Genomic DNA, 16,164 nt, shown 5'->3' on the forward strand with positions numbered 1-16,164 from the left:
CTGGCGGAAGAATCTATCTTTACTCACTAAGAGGGGTGAATAGATTTTGTTAATCTTCCGCACGCATCATGCAGTACTATTGACGAATAATATAGTAAAAAAATATATATCTACTAGTATAAATAAAGTAAAAAATATATTCTAAAATACATAAGTGTTATGAAATGTTACAACTAAATAAACAATATCAGCAAATTTTGAGAGACAAACTGGGTAGTGGTATATGCCCAATCTCGTTCCCAATTTCACAGGGAGCTTCGGTTTCATCAAATGCTAATCAGGAATCACATTACGACTTTATTGGGTATTTAATTCTATGTTGTACAAAATGTATAATGAAACTACTAGTGGGACAATATGCTGGAGATTATTAGATAATAATATGACATAGTCACAGATCATCCTGGACAAGAGCACTAACTGGATTGCAGCAGCGACATGTAGCGATATGTATTGGTTTTGCACTCTTTCTGATGAGCTTTTTGATACCACAATGGTGCTATAATTTGAGAAATTATATCATTATAGCTCCATACCACTCAGATAGTGGAACGTAAGACGCCATAAATCTACTAGGAGACAAAGGGTGGCGTTTGGGTGACGCCTTAATCCAAGTACATTGTATATGCCAGCAACAATTGATTGAATTGAACAAATGAAATTCTATTGAAAAGTGATCAAAATCTCGGGAATCAAAATTTCATACCCTGGAAACTTACTCTCTAACTAGTGTTATGTCTCAAAATAGAAATATGCAGCAAAAGAAAATGACAATATTGATGACTTGCAGAGTTACTTAAATAATATCAAACAGAAATAACTAAGACAGAATGATGAAAACTGAATATGCGAACATCAATAACAACCAAAATATTAGAACAATCAATGTCAAACATAAATATATAATAGATACGAAATCAATGGTTGAAATATTAAACATAAGATAAAAAACAAATACAGTATTTACACGTATTATTATTATTATTATTATAAATCGCCACTGCTATTAAAGCCCTGGATAATACTGACTACATGATCTTGATGGATTTGGTAATATTTGCAAATGAGTATGGCGTGCCTGTACATGAGAAGGATTGACTATATATATATTGAGGATTTTTGGACTGTTTTAAAGAACCAGCGCACATGTTAGTAGCAGTGGCGGATAGCAAGTTTTGCTACTCATTGACATGTGCTAATCCCTAGAAACAGAGAAATGCATAAAACAAGCATAAAGCCAGTCATGCCAGCCCCCCCTCCCCCCAAACTGCCAATATGTCTTTAAAAATACCCCCCAAAGAAAGGCATTTTTTATAGTGCTTTAAACTCTTGGTTACTCTGTCTCGCGGTCAAGGGACAACCAACTGTAGCAAGGTCATGATTGATAATAACTGCCACGGTAATAATTAACACGCTCCCCACAAAGAGCGCTTTCGCACAAAGGGGTCATCACCTGTCGATACGTGTAACGTTACAGGTAAAAACAGGAGGAGGAAGTGGCGAACTCAGACGTAACGGTGTGATAGAAGCAATCTTTTTGAAATAACAGTGTTTGAAATAACGTTCATCAGACTAAACCGGTCTATCCATTACGGTACGAAATACTAGTAAGTTGCTACGAACTTAAACTACTTGTAAGTGTAGTCTCGACAACACAAACTGTACGTGTATATGACTGTGTTCATGCATATGGTTCAGCCTACTTTGATGCGTAGATACGAAGGTTAGGCACCGAGTATAGACGTTGCCCATATTTTATCCCTACTGCTGGATAAAGACAAGTTGAATTGTACTAATAATATCATACAGTGAATCACGGTAGTGCAAACTCATCTGAAGTTACATTACATGTACACCTGTCATACGGTTTGCAATCTTTTGCTATAAGGTTTCGAAATATTTGATTCTTTTCAGCATTATGAGGAGGAATTTTAAGATGGCTCTCGTCTTGATGGTGGTTGCGACGGCAATGGTGGTTGTGTCGTATAGACGGCTCTCAACGTCTAGCATATGGTCTATGTGAGTACTTTATCATGATCAGCTAAATTAAACTGTATTGTGTTTCTTGTTTGCTAGCTTCCTACGTCTATTAATCACTTGTGTTTGATACTAGTACTCTTTTTCGTTTGGTGACCTCGTGATTTCAGAGGTCGAGATTAAAGAATGTTCCATTGCTTGTATCTAGATCTATCTAAACTAGAGCATATGGCACCAAAATACAACATACATATCGTCTACAACAAAAGTATTGCAACTCATTGAACATAAAGATGTACACCACACATAAATACTTTTGGTGGTATTGAACATCGAACCATAAAGAATCACGCTTCCAGCTCAGGTCAACAACTCTTGATTCCCTGCCGACAGGCCTAAATACAATCAGATTTAGTGTTATTGGTGTCATTTGTTTATTTCGATTCTTCGCAAAGTGAAAGGGAGAGCAAAACAGGTGCATACACACCTTACAAGTTGCCCTCCCCAATAACAAGTTGCCCTCCCCCAGTCATGTTGAACTGTACACTAGTATACAGGGATCTACAGTGGTTAATGTGTCCTAGTCCTCAGGACGACACAACCCTGTAACGTTCTTAATTTTTATCCAAAAACTCCGTAGAGGACAAAAGCGTATGTAGGTTCCGCGTACTTGTATAATGTTTACGAGGACAAGAGAGAAATTTTCAACAGTATAATCCTATTTCCGTGTGTTCGTTACCATTTTTCCAATAGCTTCAGACAGTAGTTCAGCTTGCTTACGTGAAAATATAGCCTTGTCCACCACTTTTTAAAAAGACCAAGGGCATTACTAGTATATAGCGTGCGTGCACGTGCGTGTGCGTGTATGTGTAATGTCTTTAGTATGTGTTGTTTTTTGACAGCTGACAATTTTTTCTCCACTTTTGTTTCACATGATAGATTGAACGTTCGCGTGCGCACATCTACTCCTGACGACATTCATATTCCCATCTTCACAGCACAGAAACAAAACTGGTCGAAATACCTCAAGATCAGGTTAGTTATAACGTCATTGGTTACCAACTTACCACGATTTGGCTACCGTTGGTAATCATCCCTTGTACACGTTTGCCACTTCATTGCCACCCGTAAGTCTATACGGTACCAAAGTATGTAAACTCATTTGTCTACTTGGGTCCAACTGAAGTATGTAAACTCATTTGTCTACTTGGGTATACATCTAAATACCACATTTGTGACGATGATTGTGTACTTGCTCTGCTGAAGAGTCTTTATAGCCGTGCAAACAGTATCAATCGCAAATTTTTCTGTTGCTCTCCATCCGTTAAGAGACACCTGTTTATGACGTAATGCGCCCAGCTATATGGCGCCCAGTTATGGAGCTCTAGATCTGTTAGCTCATGTGTTCTGTATAAATGCCGAGTTGCTTACAACAATTGCTTTAGAATTATTATGAATTAACCTCGGCGATGTAGTGCGAGTGAGATGTTTGTCTACCACTATATTGACACATTTGACGGAGGAGGATTTGTTACTCTTTCTTAGAACGACTACTTTCCTCCCACAACGCAATAATCTGTCGCTTGTTAAGATCTGATGCCTTTTACAGGAATTCTTTCTTCCGGAAGACTTACAATTTATCATGCATCTAGGTTTCTTCCTGTTTTATTTGTATGTAGTATCTGTAGAGTTTTGTATTATTTAATGATGTCTGTGTTATATGTTTTTTTACCTAAAATAAAGAATGAATGAATGAATGTTACGTATTTCCTCATTTTCTATCCGAGCTTCTGACAATATTTCCTCTCCGGTCCTCCAGAAAGGCCTTGGAGGGGGTTTTCAGCCCCAAAATTCGGATCGTGAGGGCGACCACACCGGCCGGCAATTTGAAAAGATGTCTTAAAGACGTCGCCAGGAAGAAGGAATGTTCTGCGATTACTCCAATACGTCACTACAGCACATGCGCACTGGTTGGAAACAGCGGCATCCTCTTGAATAGCAGCTGTGGAGACGAGATTGACTCACACGACTTTGTTATCAGGTACACGAGGTAGACCTTTGACTTGTGCATGTTTACTTGTACCTGCACCCAGTTTTGCCGTGTGTTCTGCAATGTATCCGTTGTAGAATGCTTTGGCTCAAATCAACCTGTTACGGATGAAGTAGTACTCCATAGATAGCGTAGGTTACTGAGATAGCTATGGTGACGGTTGGAATCGAAAGACCGTTCTGTTTTTTTTTTAAGCTGTCCAAGGAAAGAAGATATACATGAACATGTAATTTACAACACATAGTTTCTGGCTGAGCACAGTGTACACCAAACTTCATATACATATGTATATGTATACGTTGTGATATTCTCCTACAACCAGATGTTTTCAAATGATCCATTTATATATAGATTCAACCTGGGGCCCATCCAGGACTACTCGACGGACGTTGGAAGAAACGTTAACATGACCGTTGTTAACTATGTGATCGTCAGGAAACTGTTTCCCATGTTCAGGAAAAACAAAACCTCACAACTTCTGAATCTCCTCCGGCCGTTCAACAACTCGGTGTTGCTGCTCGCAAAAGTAAGTCTCTTCTCACTCCCATCCGAAAGATGATGATTAGTTTCTCTCTGGTGATAACCGTTGTCTAGATCTGTGACCTGTAACACACAAAGAATGAAATTTCTCGCAGGCTGGCTTGCTAAGCACATATTTTCTTGCCCGGTTGCATGCTTGTAATGTCCAAGCCGATCTTTGGTGTCAAAGTCGTATAAACCAACCGGCAAGCCAGCATCCAATAGACAATCACTAGTGCACTATTCAAAGCGTTTGCCAGTTGGTTACGCCTTTGCCACCAAAGACCTTATTGCAAATTCGCATACATATGCTAGCATCGGTTCACAAAACCAAGAACCAAACGAGTGGCAAACAAGAACAAAAGCTAATCCAATCCAATCCCAAAATTTGAGAATAACAATACAACTTAAACGTAGGCAAATATCTGAATTTGTTGGAACATTATCCCACAAAGCAATGAACTACGGAGAAAATGCTTCCTTCACAGGGTGCCGGGAATACTAGGTTCCTGAATGAATGTAAATCGATGGAGACCCTGATGTTAGAGCGGGGCTTGAACCTGACGATCGCCCTGTCAACCTTTAATGGAACCGGTACGGAGAAAAGGTCAGGAATATGTTTGTTGGAAAGTTGGAAATTTCTTGTCTAGAAATATTTTTGATTTAGTCAAAGATTTATTCAATTTGAAGGTCATCGCTGTTTCCTCTTGTTTGGTAGTTAATAGTCCAATCATGTTACTTTCCAACCCATCTAGGCTAAGACTAGCCTTGCTCAGATTATTTCTTCAATGGCTGTAATGAAGGATACGGTCCTTGAGAGGCCAATAGTCACTGCTAACACTTACGCCTTTCTTCCACCAACAGATTATGGTCTGGTCTTGGCGCGAAACTCAAGTCTACTCCAACCACCGGTCTGCTCCTTCTGGGGGAGGCGATAACGTTCTGCGATCACGTCACAATGTTCGGTTTCTACCCGTTCAACAAGGACCGTCAGAACCGCACGATTCCCTACCACTACTGGAGAGACTTCACAGCATTCCCCTCCAAAACACCTCACAAATTTGTAGCTGAGTACAAGCTACTTGGAGCTCTAATCAATGATGGGATTATGAACCACACAGTGGACTGCAACGTCATTGAATAGACCACAGAACAGACGAGAACGAACGAACGAGACGGAATCTTTTCAGACGAAATGAAAGTTTCTTTATTGTGGACCCCACTCATAAGATGGTCTTGGACAGCTGTGTGCCTCTTGGAGTGATCTCCAAGCAGATCGTAACAGCTGGTCATAATCTTGAGTAGCAGTCACTATTTGCCACTGGAATGAACTGCTGTATCTATGTATTTGACCAGGGATTTAGCTACTTTTACGATACGTTGTTACCGGTTGTGAAGTGCTCACATACTGTTTACATATACCCTATACTGTTCCCAATCTGCAAAATATGAAACTTCACGGAGAATTTTCGCCTATGACTACTTGTTTGTTTTGCGCCAAGTATTAAAGGGGCAATCAACTGTAACGTAAAATGTCTCCCGTGCGCAAATGAATTTTCTTACAAAGGCCAACGGGAGAAGCTAAACCTGGGTGCGGGTGTAACGTCATTATTCAATAATTCATCATTGCAAAATAAGCTACTATGAACGAACGAAAAAGGAGAAAGGTTATTTTTTAAACCTATTAAATTCAACAAGCATAAAGCCTGTCCTGTCGGCCAACCCAAAAAGTGCCGATATGTCTAAAAATAACCCCCGGAGAAAGCATTTTGATGTTTCATACCCTTGTTTATTTTACGCCGAGCATAGGGACAGTCATTGTAAAATGTCGGACCCCGTGTAAAGAGGAATGTTTTTACAAAGGTCAACGGGAGACGGTCGGTGTAGTTACAGGTCTAGGTGACATTGACATTGCCAAAAGCTAGACGAGCGGTGTGGCAGACGCCTTTTCTTGAAAGATCTCTTAAAAATAACGCTTATCAGACTGAACTGGTCGGTCCACTACGGTAAGAGAAATACTAGTAAGATGTTATGAATTTGACTTACTTGTAATTGTAGTCCAGATAGCACAAACTGTACGTGTATATGTGTTCAGCCTACTTTGATGAACGTTAGACATCCGGGTAGGCGATTCCCATCGACAATTCAAACTGTCTTACTGGATAAAGTCAAGTTCTGGAATAAGAGTTGTGTCAAGAATTGTAATAATAGTAATATCGTAGAGTGTATCTCGATTTATAATTTACCATTACAAAATGATCTAACGTCACACCTGTCATACGCTTTGCAATGTTTTGATATGACATTTTGAGTCAGACAAATATGTTTCGTTTCAGCATTATGATGAGGATTTTAGATCTTAAAAAGGTGTCTTTCGTCTTGTTGGTGGTTGCGACAGCAATGGTGGTTGTGTGGTATAGACAGCTCTCAACGTCTATGTCGTCTATGTGAGTACTGGATCATGATCAGCTAGTATGTTTCTTGCTTGACAACCTCTTGCTTACGTAGGATTAATTGTGTTTAATAAATGAAATAACGCTCGTTGGATAACTTGATTTTAGAAAAAAAGATCCAGACTAAATAATTCGGTTGCCTGTACTGTGTTCATTATGGAGTGGTTGTGAAACCGCTTGAAAGAGAAACACAATACTAGACAAACAAAGATATGTGTGCCGTGAATGTTGAACTGAACACCAGTATATAGTGTTTTGTCTTGAAGTCCCCATGACGAGAATTTCCGTCTCATAAACAGCCGTTGCCATTTGAAACGGTCAATGTCATAACACTGAGTACTTGTCTATACCATATCCGAGCGTATCATGACTTCTTTGAGAGGCAGAATTTTTACAGCGTATAAACAGCAACCTTACAGTTAACGTTGGAAATGCACGACAGCATTGTGACAAATAGTGAAGATAGCGAAAAAAAACACAAGCTCGGATTCGAACCCGAGTACCACAATTGCCCCATATGACATCGATGTAGTCCATTATTTCACATGTTATATCTTTGTTTCACATGTTAGATGGAGAATTAAAAAGTCCGGTAACACGGCTGTGGGCACATTGCGTCCTCTCCACGTCACGTCGGTTCCCATCTTCACAGCACAGAACCAAAACTGGACAAAATACCTTATGATGAGGTTAGTTACCGTCTGCAATATCGTGATGTTATCATATTCTGCAATCCAACTGGATTGTGTCTAGCCCCCGAGAGATCTGCTTGGAGAGATGTGTGTATACATGATACTGGGTGTTTATAATGAACACAACTGGTAATCGTGATATTTGCCTGAAGGTTGACCCTGGCCTAGATAACGAACTAGTGACTGACGTTTCTAACTCACCGGCTAGAATGTGAGAGTCTTATAGCCTGGGTACCATCCTACTTGTATGCCGGGGCTCCCACACTCCCTTCCCTAAGAAGTACTTCTTAGGGAAGCGAGTGTGGGAGCCCCGGGGCTAAGAGCCTGGAGGCTAAGAGTCTTAATTAATTAGTGACAATAATTCATCCATCCCTCAGAAACGCGTTGGAGGACTTTTTCAGTCCTAAAGTTCGAATGGTCAGGGCGACCACACCGGCCGAAACTTTGAAAAGTTGTCTTAAAGACGTCGCCAGGAGGACGGAATGTTCTGCGATTACTCCAATACGTCACTACAGCACATGCGCACTGGTTGGAAACAGCGGCATCCTCTTGAATAGCAGCTGTGGAGACGAGATTGACTCACACGACTTTGTTATCAGGTACACGAGGTAGACCTTTGACTGGCATGTTTACTTGTACCTGCATATGGTCCCTCATATTACTAAATTAATAAAGAGACCCGTGTCTCGTCTGATGATAATATTGACGTTCAATAGCCATAGCTTATGATGTACTTGTAATGTAAAATACATTGTTTCTGGTAGGTTGTGTATTGTGTACGTACATGGTACTTGTCTACATCAAAGCCATTTTGTCCCGAGCATTTAACGAAAGTGGGCTACACACGATCTGATACGTTTTGGTCCAATCTGATGCCTTCACATTTCTAGATTCAACCTGGGGCCCCTCCAGAACTACACGAAGGACGTTGGACGAAACGTTAACATGACCGTTGTTAACAGGGCGATCGTCACGAAGCTGTTGCCCTTGTTCAGGGAAAACAAAACCTCCGAAGTTCTGAATCTCCTCCGCGGCCGTTCAACAACTCGGTGTTGCTGGTTGCAAGAGTAAGTGTCTTCTCACTCCCATCCGCCCGATGATGATTGGCTTTCCTCTGATGATAACTCTGTCTAGATCTGTGACCTGTAACACACAAGGAATGAAATTTCTCAGGCTGGTGTCCTGTAAAAAGCTCCTATTTTCTGTTGCATGCTTGTAATCTCCAAGCAGATCATTAAGGTGGCAAAGGCGCAACCAACTGGCAAGTATGCAATAGGCAATCATTAACTTGGTGGTACACTATCTCATGAAACAACCAAAGAAAATGTTTCCTTCACCTGTAGGGACTCGGGAATACAAGGTTCCTGAATGAATATAGATCAATGGAGAACCTCCTGAGAGAGCGGGGCTTGAACCTGACGATTGCCCTGTCAAACTTTAATGGAACCGGTACGGATAAGAGGTCGGGAATAAGTTTGTTGGAAATTTCTCTTCTAGAAATATTTTTGATTGAGTCTAAACTTCAAAGGTCTGAAATGATAAGTCATTCTTATTGAAGCGAAGGTCATCGCTGTTTCCTCTTGTTTGGTAGAAAGTTTATAGGCCAATTACGTTACATACCTAGTTGCTAACCCAGCTAGGCTAAGACTAGACTTGCTTTAATTATTTCTTTAATGACTATAATAGTAAGGATACAGTCTTTCAGAGGCCAATAGTCACTGTATAACACTAACGCCTTTCTTCCGCCAACAGATTATGGTCTGGTCTTGGCGCGAAACTCAAGTCCCTTCCAACCACCGGTCTGCTCCTTCTGGGGGAGGCGATAACGTTCTGCGATCACGTCACAATGTTCGGTTTCTACCCGTTCAACAAGGACCGTCAGAACCGCACGGTTCCCTACCACTACTGGAGAGACTTCACAGCATTCCCCTCCAAAACACCTCACAAATTTGTGTCTGAGTACAGGCTACTTGGGGCTTTAATCAATGACGGGATTATGAATCACACAGTGGACTGCAACGTCATTGAAGGGACCACAGAACAGACGAGGCCGAACGAGACGGAATCTTTTCAGACGAAATGAAAGTTTCTTTATTCTGGACCCCTCTCATAAGATAGTTTTGGACAGCTGTGTGCCTCTTGGAGTGATCTCCAAGCAGATCGTAACAGCTGGCCCCTAGCTCCACTCTTGAGCAGCAGTTACTATTTGACACTGGAATATCTGCTTGTAGATTCTTTTATTGGATGGCAACTTTTGCTGTTTCTAGGCTGCCTTTTGTATATAGCTCTCACACGCAGAAGGCTGCAAGCAACAGGCGCCCTTCGCCACTGCTAAGCATCGGATAATGATGACGACATGATCTTGATGGAATTGGTAATATTTGCAGATGGGGGAAGCTAGAACCCCAAAATCGAAAAAGGTCATTTTCAGTACTAATTCAACACTCAGAAGCCCTATCATGCCATGCGGTCACCCCAAAACTGATGAGATTCCACCAAAAAATACACCCCCATTGGTAACTTTAAACCTTGGCTCAATGTCTCAATGTCAAGGGGCAGACAACTGTACATAGTGCCTCATGATCAGCACAAAAGGCGCTCGCGTTTCGCACAAAGGCTGGTGGTATATATATTGACGTATGGTGGTATATATGTTGTCAGTTGGCAGCTGTAACGTCACAGGTAAATATGACCTTTGAATAAGAAGTGCCAAAGGCTAGACGGAACGGTGTGAGAGACGCCTTCTTTTAGAACGAAATAACGCTTATATAATTATACGACTGAACCGGCCGGTCTACTACGCTAAGAGAAATACTAGTAAGCTGCTACGAGCTTGGCCTACCTGAACTTGTAGTCCAGATAGCACAAACTTTACTTTTTCATGCATATGGTACGTGTTCATGCATATGGTTCAGTGAACTTTGATGAAGATTAGATATCCAGGTAAACGTTACTTATAGGCCTTTCGAACTGTAATACTAAACGTTTGAACAGTAATTATAGTATCATAGGTTGTATCATTATTCAATAATTCACCATTGCAAAATAAGCTACTACGAACGAACGAAAAAAGAGAAAGTTTAAAAAAAAAAACCTAATTTAACAAGCATAAAGCCTGTCCTGTCGGCCAACCCAAAAAGTGCCGATATGTCTAAAAATAACCCCCGCAGAAAGCATTTTGATGCTTCATACCCTTGTTTATTTTACGCCGGTCTAGGGGCAGTCAAAATGTCGGGCCCCGTGTACAAAGGAATTTTTTTTACAAAGGCCAACGGGAGACGGTCGGTGTAACGTTACAGGTACTAGGTGTACGTGACATTGACATTGCCAAAAGCTAGACGGGCGGTGTGGCAGACGCCTTTTCTTGAAAGATCTCTTCAAAATAACGCTTATCAGACTGAACTGGTCGGTCCACTACGGTAAGAGAAATACTAGTAAGATGTTATGAATTTGACTTACTTGTAATTGTAGTCTAGATAGTACAAACTGTACGTGTATATGTGTTCATGCATATGGTTCAGCCTACTTTGATGAACGTTAGACATCCAGGTAGGCGATTCCCATCGACAATTCAAACTGTCTTACTGGATAAAGTCAAGTTCTGGAATAAGAGTTGTGTCAAGAATTGTAATAGTAATATCATAGAGTGTATCTCGATTAATAATTTACCATTACAAAATGATCTAACGTCACACCTGTCATACGCTTTGCAATGTTTTGATATGGCATAACATTTTGAGTCAGACAAATATGTTTCGTTTCAGCATTATGATGAGGATTTTAGATCTTAAAAAGGTGTCTCTCGTCTTGTTGGTGGTTGCGACAGCAATGGTGGTTGTGTGGTATAGACAGCTCTCAACGTCTATGTCGTCTATGTGAGTACTGGATCATGATCAGCTAGTATGTTTCTTGCTTGACAACCTCTTGCTTACGTAGGATTAATTGTGTTTAATAAATGAAATAACGCTCGTTGGATAACTTGATTTTAGAAAAAAGATCCAGACTAAATAATTCGGTTGCCTGTACTGTGTTCATTATGGAGTGGTTGTGAAACCGCTTGAAAGAGAAACACAATACTAGACAAACAAAGATATGTGTGCCGTGAACGTTGAACTGAACACCAGTATAGTGTTTTTGTCTTCTAGTCCCCATGACGAGAATTTCCGTCTCATAAACGGCCGTATGAATGAACCGTATTATGAAATAACATAACACTGATTACTTGTCTATACCATATCCGAGCGTATCATGACTTCTTTGAGAGGCAGAATTTTTGCAGCGTATTCAAAGCAACCTTACAGTTAAGTGGGCCTGCAAGGGGGGGGGGGTCCCCGACAACGCTCTACGCTGAATTCGGAAACCTCTCGATTACGCTTTACGATAAATTCCAAGTGGCTACAACGCATTACGTAGAATTAAAAGGGCGATTACGCTCTACGCAAAAATATTAGAGCGGTCCGTCTACGCTCTCCGTAGAATTAAAACGTCCAATTACGCTCTACGGAAAAGGGCTTGCGGAAATGCACGGCAGCATATCGTGAAAAATAGTGAAGATAGCGAAAAAAGCACAAGCTCGGATTCGAACCCGAGTACCACAATTGCCCCACATGACATCGAGGTAGTCCATTATTTCACATGTTATATCTTTGTTTCACATGTTAGATGGAGAGTTAAAAACTCAGGTAACACGACTGTGGGCACATCGCGTCCTGTCTACGTCACGCCGGTTCCCATCTTCACAGTACAGAAACAAAACTGGACGAAATACCTCATGATCAGGTTAGTTACGGTGATGTTATGATAACCATATTCTCCGATCCAACTGGATAGTGTCTAGCCCCCGAGAAATCTTGTAAAGATGTGTGTACACATACTGGGTGTTTATGAACACAACTGGTGATCGTTTAATGAACTTATAATATATGCCTGAAGGTTGACCCTAGCCTAGGTAAAGAACTAGTGACTAACTTAAAATGAATTCGTCCGACTTACTGGATAGAATTTGAGAGCCTATAGTATGATTAATTAATCAATTAGTGACAGTAACTCCTCCCCGTCCTTCAGAAACGAATTGGAGGAGTTTTTCAGCCCCAGAGTTCGAATGGTCAAGGCGACCACACCCGCCGAAACTTTAAAAAGTTGTCTTGAAAACGCCACCGGGAAGAAGGAATGTTCTGCGATTACTCCAATACGTCACTACAGCACATGCGCACTGGTTGGAAACAGCGGCATCCTCTTGAATAGCAGCTGTGGAGACGAGATTGACTCACACGACTTTGTTATCAGGTACACGAGATAGACCTTTGACTTGTGCATGCATACCTGTAGCTGCATATAGTCTCTAATATTACAAAAAAATAGAGACCCGTACGTGTCTCATCTGACGACAATAGTGACGTTCTATAGCTGTCGGAGGAAAGAAGATGTGCATAGAGTTGTATGTAAAATACGTTATTTCTGGTTCTGTGCCGTGTACATGGTAGGTGTTTACATAAGTGCTATTATGTCTACATCAGAGCTATTATTATAGAATCTAATGTTAGTGGATTTGACACCAAACTTCATACAAGTTTTGGTCCAATCAGATGTCTTCAAATATATAACATTGATCTGTTTCTAGATTCAATCTGGGGCCCCTCCAGGACTACTCGACGGACGTCGGAAGAAACGTTAACATGACCGTTGTTAACAGGGTGATCGATAGGAAACTGTTTCCCATGTTCAGGGAAAACAAAACCTCCCAACTTCTGAATATCCTCCGGCCGTTCAACAACTCGGTGTTGCTGCTCGCAAAAGTAAGTCTCCAATAAGTCTTTATTATGAATTTATTTGCAAAATCATTCCCGAAGGCTAATTGTTTTTACAGTGTCAAAGATACTATACGGTACAATACAGTAATAGGGAACAGTCAACTACTGTCTGGAAAATAATATAATAACTAGAAAGGCCAATATTTGCTTTGGAGCAAATATAGCGATGGGTTCACCACATTTTACGACATGGCAGGGAAAGAATGAGAAACACAAGGGAAAACAATGATTTACATTGATATAACTATAATATGAAGTAACATACAACTAAAACAACAGTTGGATAGCTATTCCCTACTTTATCGGTTAGGATTTTTAATTGCATAATGCAAACTGTTGATTTTCAAAAAAAAAAAAACGTTCATGCCCCGCATTCCAATGCTGGAGCAGAAAAGCTTGAAATACCTACCAAAACACTTGAATAAAGACATACTGTCAGTATGGAAATGCTCTGTGCAGGTGTTAATCAAGTTAAATCCCAACAGCCAATCAGCAAGAAATGCCCTGTGCAGGTGGAAATGCTCTGTGCAGGTGTTAATCAAGTTAAATCAGCCAATCAGCAAGAAGTATAGAGGAAAGCTGCATGCCTATTGGTTGATGCCCTGCATTCCATTGTGATGACTCATGCCCAAACGTGGTAAACAAGGCACACTAACACAGTAATACATTTGCTATAACACAGCCAAAAAACTCAAATAAAACCATTCTAAAAGCCTGTATCACAATAATTTAAAAAACGCCTAGGGGTATTTGCCCACTGTACCTCCATACCAAATTTCAGGACCTTGGGCCCTAAAATGAAGAAGCTGAATCCATTTAAAAAATGGCAGGAGAAGAAGGAGAAGGAGAAGAAACATCAGAAAAAGCAATATGGGTTCACCACCACTTCGTGGTGTGGTGAACCCATAACTATAATAATGCTGTCTAAATTTGTTATCCGTAGCACACGCCAGCGTAGTTTTAGTAAAAAGGACAGCACAAGCAAGCCACAAACAAAAGCAATAGCTAAATTATTAAAAGTAAACGAAACACGTTGACTCTGCAGAATATCACCTCTTGAAACGAGTTTTACAGAACATATTTCTTTTACAGGTGGATGCCTACAGTAAAAAGTTCCTGAAAGAAAGGAAAACGATGGAGAAGCTCATGAGAGAAAGGAACTTGAACATGACGATTGTCCTGTCAAACTTAAATGGAACTGGATGGCACTGGTCAAGGTCAGCCTAACGTCTGTTTTTTTTGTAGAAATGTCCATGTATACGTGGTCTAAATTTCACGTGTTCGAAATGACCCCTCATCTCTGTTTCCTCTTTTCTGATAGAAAGTTTGAAGTCGAAACATGCCACTTGCCAACCCACCTGGGCTTAGTCTAGCGTTGCTTTATTTCTTCAATGGCTGCAATGCCAATGAAGGATACAGTCCTTGAGAGGCCAGGAGTCACTGCTAACACTTACTCCCTTCTGCAACCCGCAGGTTGTTGTTAAGTTTGGACGCTAGTTCAACCAGCAGACTATGGTCTGGTCTTGGCGGGGAACTCAAGCCCTTTCCAACCACCGGTCTGCTCCTTCTGGGGGAGGCGATAACGTTCTGCGATCACGTGAAAATGTTCGGTTTCTACCCGTTCAACAAGGACCACCAGAACCGCACGATTCCCTACCACTACTGGAGAGACTTCATAGCAGTTCCCTCCAAAACACCTCACAAATTTGTGGCTGAGTACAAGCTACTTGGAGCTTTAATCAATGACGGGATTATGAATCACACAGTGGACTGCAACGTCATTGAATGGACCACAGAACAGACGAGAACGAACATAACGTTAAAATAGTAACTCAATGAGGGACGAACGTGCCTGTATATTAGAAATTATACAAACGACTGCACTGGACTGTTGAGTAGATTAGTTTCCTGAAGTGTTGAAGATGTTGTAGTACATATACATATCATATACAATTGCTGAATAAATGCATATGATTGTATCAATATTATTCAAAAGTTGTCTATGCACATTAATGAAAGTAATTTTCCGTCTCCATGTTTTCATTAGTACTGAATGCCTGTTGTGTTGAAAAATACTTGTGCGATCCCACCATCTCAAGATGGGACCGTATTCATTCCGATCATACAAAGTGACTCTAAAAATGATGGAACTGCCGAGACCCATGGTCAACGTGTCTAGTTATCTAAACAATAAATATAGAGGCGTGGCTCGTATACATTATTATTGGCTGTTGATAGATGACGATTATTCCACTCTCTCATGGGGGTACCTAGAACCCCAACATGGAGAAAGGTCATTTTCAGTACTGATTCAACACGCATAAACCCTATCATGCCATGCGGTCACACCAAAACTGATGAAATTTCACACACAAACACCCTCCCCCCGTTGGTGCTATAAACATTCAAGTTGGCTTATTTTTGTCTCAATGTCAATGGGTAGTCAACTGTAGCGCCTCATCACAAAAGACGCTTTCGCACAAAGGCTGATGGGTGATGCTATCAGTTGCAGTTGGCAGGTGTAACGTTACAGGTAAATATGGCCTTGGAATAAGAAGTGCCAAAGGCTAGACGGAACGGTGTGACAGACGACTGAACCGGCCGGTCTACTACGGTAAGAGAAATACTACGAGTAGTAAGCTGCTACGAGCTTGGCTTACTTG

At 40.9% G+C, this 16,164-nt stretch overlaps 1 protein-coding gene and 3 long non-coding RNA genes across 4 annotated transcripts; all 4 read left to right on the top strand.

The window, feature by feature from the left end:
• Nucleotides 1–1,924: 1,924 nt before the first annotated feature.
• LOC109477579 (alpha-2,8-sialyltransferase 8B-like) lies at nt 1,925–15,396 on the top strand. The gene is made up of 6 exons (XM_019778906.1): nt 1,925–2,019; nt 2,917–3,012; nt 3,797–4,018; nt 4,379–4,553; nt 14,594–14,718; nt 14,975–15,396. Exons 1-6 carry the CDS (start codon nt 1,937–1,939, stop codon nt 15,327–15,329), a joined length of 1,056 nt encoding a protein of 351 aa, XP_019634465.1. The 5' UTR covers nt 1,925–1,936; the 3' UTR covers nt 15,330–15,396.
• On the top strand, nt 5,082–7,050 carry LOC109477649. Its single transcript, XR_002140684.1, has 3 exons — nt 5,082–5,153; nt 5,411–6,552; nt 6,883–7,050. It is a non-coding gene; the product is annotated as an uncharacterized LOC109477649 (long non-coding RNA).
• LOC109477648 lies at nt 8,127–10,308 on the top strand. Its single transcript, XR_002140683.1, has 3 exons — nt 8,127–8,290; nt 8,582–8,758; nt 9,444–10,308. It is a non-coding gene; the product is annotated as an uncharacterized LOC109477648 (long non-coding RNA).
• LOC109477647 lies at nt 11,020–12,464 on the top strand. The gene is made up of 3 exons (XR_002140682.1): nt 11,020–11,110; nt 11,456–11,566; nt 12,354–12,464. It is a non-coding gene; the product is annotated as an uncharacterized LOC109477647 (long non-coding RNA).
• Nucleotides 15,397–16,164: the final 768 nt, after the last annotated feature.

Source organism: Branchiostoma belcheri, unplaced genomic scaffold (assembly GCF_001625305.1).
Source record: "Branchiostoma belcheri isolate BF01 breed outbred unplaced genomic scaffold, Haploidv18h27 scaffold40, whole genome shotgun sequence".
NCBI lineage: Eukaryota > Metazoa > Chordata > Leptocardii > Amphioxiformes > Branchiostomatidae > Branchiostoma > Branchiostoma belcheri.